The 8,716-nt window shown below is 36.3% G+C and overlaps 1 protein-coding gene across 1 annotated transcript; it reads right to left on the reverse strand.

Annotated features, from left to right (window-relative positions):
• Window positions 1-582: 582 nt before the first annotated feature.
• On the reverse strand, window positions 583-7,845 carry LOC103972761 (phosphoethanolamine N-methyltransferase). The gene is made up of 12 exons (XM_009387109.3): window positions 7,617-7,845; window positions 7,294-7,412; window positions 5,282-5,419; window positions 5,053-5,190; window positions 4,077-4,220; window positions 3,648-3,758; window positions 3,423-3,564; window positions 1,996-2,276; window positions 1,402-1,563; window positions 1,265-1,318; window positions 1,061-1,135; window positions 583-967 (listed from the first exon to the last, which is right to left on the reverse strand). Exons 1-12 carry the CDS (start codon window positions 7,645-7,647, stop codon window positions 869-871), a joined length of 1,494 nt encoding a protein of 497 aa, XP_009385384.2. The 5' UTR covers window positions 7,648-7,845; the 3' UTR covers window positions 583-868.
• Between the last annotated feature and the right edge of the window lie 871 nt (window positions 7,846-8,716).

The following is an 8,716-nucleotide window of genomic DNA, read 5'->3' on the forward strand; positions in this document are numbered from 1 at the left end:
CTATAGGGGTTCCTTCCTCCAAATTGCTGCTCAAAAACTACAGAAAAGATTCATTTATTGCTTTTATAAAAAGACCGAATACATGACTATTTATAAAGCTTCTAAACCCTTACTCATAATAGTACTCATACTCAAGACTCCTAACAACTCCTAATAGGACTCATATTCCTTTATAACACCTAATGTTTCTCTAAGAAATAACATTCTAACTCTAGCCGGCCTCTTCAACTCTTTAAGGAGGTATTGACTCCTTTTTCTATGCTTTTAAAAAGACGAATTGCATTTCTAAAAAAAAACCCATATCAGATATTTTTCAAGGTTGGTAAAATACATATTGAACTGAAACATCATATGAAACCTTTCAATAACTAATATATTATATGAACTGCAGATACTTTTTTTCTCACTAATGCTGTCATTTGAATTTAGATAATGTAAAATGATGAAGTTACCATGACCAAAGAAATCATTGTTCCATTTAAAATACCAATATATATCTTGCTTCACATAGTTGACACTTTCAAGTGGGCTTGCTGCCGGAAAAGTTCAGTTCATAATTTCAAAGTGCATTAATAAGAAAAAGAAGAAAATATTAAGAGGCATTGTACTAGATTCCATCAGCTAGCATGCTTCAAATAGTAGACATAATAACAATGCTGGGGTTGACTAACAGCACACAGTCTCAGGGACTTCAATTACTACATATAAGAATCCTGGGGTTGACTGACAGCATCCAGTCTTAGGGCAGATTAATTCAGCTTGAACATAATTCTGAAATAAAGTTCAAGTAGCTGAACATAAAGCTTTTCTCATGAACAGAGATCATTAAACCCGGGCACCACGTTAGCAAGTTACTTGTAGTTCCATTTCAATTCTTTTTCGCAATGAACAGGCCCCATCTCTGTTCACCAGTCCAACTTCTCTTAAGCTTTGCCTTCCAGCCACTCACAATCTCGTCATAGTCTTCCTGCATTTCAATATTACCGGTGTTAAACTTTGTTTAGCAATAAAAACAAAGACAATACTTGATACAGGCTTCTGCACTTTCAAGCATAGTCACCTGTGAGAAATCATGTATGAATGCTTCCTTATCCTTCTCGACAGCATCCAGTTCCTTCTGAAGAACCTCTAAAAACTGTAATAAGGAAAAGAATGTTAGTTACGGTATTGGTAATCATTGAACTATCAGAGATAAATCTGCATATGAACATGCATGATGCTACGCATAAACAACTAGGCATTCTGTACAAAGAGAGAGTAGAACCTGATTTGTCCTGTCTTCGGCAATGACTTCATGAAATCCAGCATCCCTTAGCATCTGACAAGATAAACAATTTCCATTGCTTTTGTCCTAGGTACGTCAACAAAGCATGCAGCTGAACGTCAAGTGGAGAAGCTAACCTGGCCATAATCATCGACGTCATGGAGATCATACCCTCTTTGCTTAATATACGCTGCAAAATCTTCTGACGGAGTCCCTGATTTCTTGCAGTAATCACTAATAAGAACCTTACCCCCTGGTTTCAACCACTTAAAAAAGCCTTTGAACAATGATGGTTTATCCTGAAGAAACAGCCAAATTTATCAACTGTCAACTTAATTGCATTTTAGAAAAAAGGAACAACCAGGTTATAAAAAGAATGCATTTTATTGGTGGTAGTAACAAGGTTGCTATGTCTGTTGACCAATGTTAACATTTTATGAGTTCATGAAATATCAAATTGCAAATTCCACACAAAAAATCTTGCAGGATGATGCTAATCATCAAAAGCTCTATTTGTTAATGGAGTTGCATATAACTTGTTTGTTAAGAAGTTTCAGCACAAAAGTCTTCACCGGACGATAAAAAAACCCAGTTCTTGCCTTCTGATTCGAATCATCTGTCTAGTTAGTGCCAAATATTGGTTTATAGCTTACAGATCATGTCGCACATGCAGATACTATAATACTAAGCACTAGAATATGACATGATAGAAAATATTATGAAAGAAACACCTGTATATGAAGGATTGTATCACGGCTGTATATAACATCAAATGTGTTATCTGGATATGTTTTCTTTGTGCAGTCAGCAACCTCAAACTCTACTGAGCATTTGCGTCCAATTGCACGTTCAAGTGCAAAGGATATCATATTTATCGAAAGATCTATCCCAACCACTTCTACATCAAAGTTCTCAGCCATATAAAAGTCACCTCCCCCAATGCCACATCCAACATCAAGGACCTTCTTTCCAGGCTTAAGGTCAAGCTTTGCCACAAACTCTGTCGTAGTCTCTGATGAAAAAGTTTAAATAAGAAAAACAAGAATAAAGTACAAGAGATGAGGATTGAACACTGTCTCCAATATTTAAGACAAGCAAATTCATCAAAGAGACACCTGTTCTATCAAATAAATCTAACATTATCTCTGCAACAAGGCATTTTGGAAGTTACTAAGCAAGCATTAGCATTTGCCAACAGAACTTTTTATGATTGGATATGAGGATGTTTGTTCAATGGAAAACTGATAAGAAAAAAAGGAAGACCGGCACTACAGAAAAACTGCAAAGACAACTGAACAACTTCTAGATGCTCATGCAGTAGGTGCTGAAAATTATCTACAAATGAATGAATAAAGCAGGAGTAACACTCTTGATATAGAAGAGGTCTTCTTGTCTTTCACATGAGGCTAAAACAAACACAGTTGCTGACACAAGTACATCCAAATTTTCTTTAGTATCATCCTAAACTTAGGAATGAACAAAATGAACTTGATGCTAGTTAAGATCCAAGATAAAAAAGAAAGATTTTTTCTTATCAAGTTTAGTTTTCAAGCAATCCCTAAGCGATGTGGTTATCCGGATGAGCTCTAAGTGATTGCAATAACTAAGCTTTTGGTTATGGAATTGTTGAATATAACATGGCATCAAACATATACATTTGTATATAAATTGGATAGGTGTAATAATGTATCCTGATATTTGTATTGTCTTTTTTCAATTTTATTCCTTTTCCAACTATAATTTATCTTTCAAGTTTCAAGTAGCTTCCAATATCAGTGTTACAATTATTAAATTTAAGGTATATTGAATTTGCAACACTAATTTTCAGAAAATAGTTGGACAGTTTAACAATGTTAATGTAACAGCAAATTCGGAAATTATAAAGTGTCTTCGACTACTTTGTAGTAGCCTAGGCCATCGCTTCGGCTTCACGATAGGCCTACCTAACAACTACAGTTATATGACATAGCTATTATTAAGATTTCTATGAGATTTACTTATATGGGGTACATTATTATGGTTGCTTAAAAAGTAAAAAAGTCATCCCATCACTTCACCTTTATAGGCGATATTAAAAAAAAGTTGGTACTAAGAGATAAAAACAAGTGATGATTGCACATCAGTCAAATAAAAAATTATAAAAGAAATTTGCACAAACCAATTCCTCCCGTGCTCACAAAACCATCTCCAAAGATGCGCTCATATCGTAAAATTCCACTGCTTTTATATTGTACATTGTCTAAGAATAGCTGGAAACCCCTGTCATTATCTGACTTGATTTTTTGCCATATCCAACAGATCTACATTTTTCAGAAAAGCACATAAGAAACAGTTGACAGAAAAGCATCGAAACAATATCTGAGAGTAAAGGTTGAAAGACTACCTGATTTTGATTTTTCTTGTTCTTCACATAAGCTGCAATGCACTTACATGTGATAAGAGAAAGTTCAAAGGAGTTTCCTTGGACATCATACGCATGGCACCCCTTAAAAACCTGCATTAAAATCTCAATTCTGAAACTAAAATGATATGAAGAAGAATCCTATGTAGGGAAGAAAGAAAACACCCTTATAGAAGTGAAGGAACTCATATAAGAAAGCTCAAGTAGGTTAAAGAACAGAGAAAAAAAAACCTCTGTATGGATCAATTATAGTATAGGGGGATACTCTCTAAGCAGTTCAACATAATTATTCAATTTTATTTTGACTAGTTCTCTTAATAGTTTTAGATCTAGTCTCACTAATCTCGAATCAGAGTTCAGAAAGCCAGAGCAGAAGATTTCAATAAACAAATGTAAAAGTAGATGAATTACCTTTGTATAAAAACTTGGCTCCCGGTAATGTGTTGGGTTGACTTTCCTTTTCGAGTCACCGGATTGGTGGAAGCAAGATTCTCTAAAGAAGATGTAACCACCAACCTTCAGCCATTTTACCATCCTTTCCACCAGTTTTTCCACCTATGCAAAATATAAGCACTTTTAGATGTCTACAGAGGAAATAAATTCATTTTCAACATACAAAAGATAAGTAGAACTCCATGAATAAATCTGAAAACAGAAAAAGCTAGTCAAGATAGAAATTTAAGGGATGTTGGAAGTGGCCATATTAACTGGTATATAAATTCTCTTAGTACCAAAGATTTATAATTTTATGTTCATTTCTGACCGAAATGGACTAATATGTTGCAACTCATCAATTTGTCTCCCAAGAATCAGTACAGAGTTTCCTGTGGACTAGTAATAAACTAGGATGTCATACATATACTATGTAGAATATCTAAAGATAAGACGTCCATTCTAGAAATCACGTCAAACCAATAATTTCATTTTTGTATGTTGTGATTAACTGATTGCATCAGATAAGTCAGTGCACACTTATTTCTACAAATTTGTGATAATATCCAAATAACTTATTATTCAAATCAACTATTGTTATTTCCAAGGATTCCCATATCAACTGGGGCATATGGAGTCTTTTGCATGCTAAGGGTGTGCAGAATATTTCTGGCAAAATGAAAATTGATGGAGGTGATATATATGCAAATTGTAGATATTGGAAAAGATCAGATGTTCAAATGCTCCAATGTTGTCAGTAATGGTAAGTAAGCATGGAAAGCATAAATGTCTAGAAATTCAGAGGACAAATATAAACACCTCAAATATGTGTCCAATTATGTGTATATATAAACTCGTGTGAACATAGGTATGATAAACAAAATCTCAAAAGCAGATAATATTAATGAGAATAACAACATTAGAAGATAGAGATATCTACAAGAATGCATATTACCTCTTTATCAGAAAGATACATTAGTAACCAATTTGAGAATATCAGATCAAAAGAATCTGCTTCAATAGACAAGTCTGGAGATGATACATCAGCACACATAAAGCTTGTATTCTTATAGTGCCCATTCAAACTCTCATTCTGCAACAAACAAGAAAATGAGAATATTCACAATGAAATAATCCAAAATTGTACTAACATATTCTTGATGAAAGATAATTGGCTAGGATACCTTCTCAATCACACTTTCAATGAAGTCCAAAGCCAGAACATGACCAGCTTCTTTAGCTAGTTCGCCAGTAAAACGACCAATGCCAGCCCCTAGCTCCAAGACTGACTTTCCCTTGTAAGGTGGAAGCAAAGACAGGACCTAGAAAATGATAATATATATTAGAGACCAGAACATGGGTTGTCACAAAGACACAAACCACCACTCTTTTCCAATATGTATGTATGTATGTATGTATATCCATACATACATACATACATACATCACACACACACACACACACACACACGCACACACACATATATATATATATGTGTGTGTGTGTGTGAGAGAGAGAGAGAGAGAGAAAGAGAGAAAGCACAATCTTCTTTTGCAAAGACTACATATTACTCTGCAGATGTAAGTTTTCAATTAGCAACTGACTAAAAACATTGTTCACAAAATTTTGATGGTTAATGAGAGACTATGAACCTCAAATTTGATGATTCATAAAATGACACTGAAAAGATCCATAGAAAAAACTAAAAGACTTATATTTATAACTTGAAAAATAATATGGTATATATAATTGTATGTGACATGTGGGATGTTAATTTGGGATCTTCAGATGTCCCATATCTGCAGTTCAAGACTAATATTTTTAGAACATCAAAATCATAAAGAATACGTAGATCTCGTTTAGCATGGCAATTATTTTTTGTTGGCTCCTTCAGTCATTTTATTTTCAGGATGAAGTGTTTCTCTACTTCTAGAGTTCAAGCCATACATTAGAATTAAGATGGTTTTGGACTATTTTCTTTTTGGTTTGATGAGATCAAACAGATACGAGTGCCAAAAAAGCCTTTTATGCCTTAAAGCAAGACATTCTTGTTTGTAGATTTGCCATACTAGGGCACTAATGAGTTTAAAGTAATGACCATATATTGTTAATTGGACTTGAAGACCATAGGAAATATTAAGTGAAAATTTATAATTTTCACTTGTGTTTTATGCACCACAGCTAATCCATGTTGAAGCTAAAATATTCAAATTCTAATAACGAGTATAAAATAATTTAACATATAATAAAAACTTGTGTCAAGGTTAATGTTTTTGTGGTTCTGGTTGATCTCTGTCCACAGTTGTTCATAACTGATCTAGATCCAGATTTGTCATAACTGATCTAGATCCAACTAACAGCTTTGATCAATGAAGATCAGAATGCAGTATTTACTTAATGGAGATATTTTTCCCCGTTTTGAGATAATTGACTTTGTTATTGAATGGATGCGATCCACATGAAACGGCCAAACCTTTGAAATCATAGCAATACTCTCTTTTAAGAGGTTGAAATCAAAACAGAAAAGGAACTACTTATCTTTTCCTAGATGTCCATCTAATTTCAGTTTGTGGCAAATCAAAAGAAACAAAACAAAACAAAACAAAACAAATCCAGATTGTGGATACAATCATTTGTCAGAAACTACGCTTGTTGACAAAAAATTGTGGTTTATCCATGTAATTTCGGTTTGTGGATACCATCTTTTGTCAGAAACTACACCTTTTCTATGTGATCTTCTTTGGACTTTTCTCAGTTTTTGTTGGACTAGTGTTTGATAGGGACCCCATTATGAGCTGGAAAGGCTTGGGTGATGATAACAAACAACATAATTTTTATGGAACGTTCTCTCTGTTGCATGGTGACACTCAAAACGTTTGCCAAAATTCCATAAGGTCCATCTATTTTAAAAAAGTCACTTGTTCCCCAAGCTTATGCTTTATTTTATTTTGTGAAGGGAGCACGCTAATGTATTATTAAGTTGACTTGCACCTACAAATGCACAATCGTACTGTTAGTAACAAAATCCAGTCAAAAGTTCAATTCAAGAGCTTCCGCATGAACTAAAATTCAAGTCCTCGAACGCTGCCAGAATGAGAAATACATAGATCAAGGAGACATATTGAGAGAAAAACTAAAAGGGAAAATGCAAAAAGGAAAAAGATCAAGCATTTGAATGGTGTGAGGAAGCCTATACCTCGGGCCTCTCTTCTTTGTCGAGCTCAGAGGCATGGGAGTCGAGCATCATCGCCTCCACAGTGAGTTCCTTGGAGTGCTCTATCCAGTAGATCTTCTGGACCTCGCGCTCCTCTCCCCCTGCCACGATTTCCACAATGTCACAACAAAATCTCCGTTAAGAGAGGAAAATGCGTCGAATAAACGCAAGTATCAGCATGCGATCTCGCCATCAACAACGCCATTGACAGAAGAAACCATTATTTCAAGAAAATATAATATGTTTTTAGGGCCGAAGCAGTCTCATCCGACCAACAAGAAGCAACGGCGGGTCTCTGATCTTACCATTGACGACGGCATTGGTAGGAGAAGACATTGTTTTATGACAATAATCTCTCTTTCTTGCTGCGGAATGCAGGGAATTCGAGATGGTTAAGATCCCTCGACGGCGAGGCGAGATCTAGAGAAGCTCCGAGACTGGCGATTATTAACCCTCCCCTTCTGCTGCATCAACTGCAGCCACAGAAAAGAACCATAAGACAACTCCGCTCTCCCCCACCCCTCTCTCTCTCTCTCTCTCTCTCTCTCTCTCACACACACACACACACACACACACACTCGCGCTCTACGATTCTATTTCTCAGTGCGATGTTTCCTCCCCTCCATGACTCCCTACTTATAGAGAGGGAGGTTGGAGGCGGAGGGTGGACGATGCGCCCAACGGAGGCCGCATAGGATTGCCCTTTTTGCATGTGTCCGCATAGTAAATTATATGCAAACGCACTAGCTAGAGGGCAGACGAAGTATGCGAGAATCCATTTCCAATTGGTAGAGCAGGTGGGCCCTGGCGAATGGGTAATCCTGATCTGTGGGGACATAATTTCGGTGACGAAAAACGAACGATTGGAGCATATCAGTTGTTTACCCGTCTCAGCTACTCCCCCTGCGATCGGATGCTCGGTTGGGGCCCAAGAATCTATCTCCTCCAATCAGATGGTAAGTACCTAGCGGGTAGATTTCGAGCGCATTTCCAACGCAGGCATTTACACGTATACCTCCCCACAATATACTATTTGGTTATTAACAAACCTAAAATATCTCTACTATTCTCTTAGCCAAACATATATTTAAGGGAAAACATGCAAATTAGAAGGGATGAGATATAATAATATATAATTTGGCTAAAAAATCGCATTGAAAATGGAGTGGGGTGGGGTCGCAGAGCACGTGACTACTGGATAGCACGTGGCAACTGGAGCAGGCCGAATCTTTTGGGGATTGGTCCGACGGATCCCGTGGTGTCACTTTTCCCCAGGATCAGATCCCGTGCTTGGCTCATTTCTTAGAGTACGACACGTCTTGTCGTATTCCACTCTATTGTCACACGTGGATTACAATTACTGGATTAGGAAGCGACGCTTTGTACGAACCTTAGGAACTGGATC

This window comes from Musa acuminata, chromosome BXJ3-11, assembly GCF_036884655.1.
Source record: "Musa acuminata AAA Group cultivar baxijiao chromosome BXJ3-11, Cavendish_Baxijiao_AAA, whole genome shotgun sequence".
Lineage (NCBI taxonomy): Eukaryota > Viridiplantae > Streptophyta > Magnoliopsida > Zingiberales > Musaceae > Musa > Musa acuminata.

Excerpts from the sequence above, each read along its gene's own strand:
- LOC103972761 (XM_009387109.3), bottom strand. The coding sequence starts at position 7,647 with ATGTCTTCTCCTACCAATGCCGTCGTCAATG. Across the intron at positions 1,319-1,401 it reads ACGTCGATGATTATGGCCAG|ATGCTAAGGGATGCTGGATT; the intron begins GTTAGCTTCTCC and ends TTATCTTGTCAG. Across the intron at positions 968-1,060 it reads TCATACATGATTTCTCACAG|GAAGACTATGACGAGATTGT; the intron begins GTGACTATGCTT and ends ATTGAAATGCAG.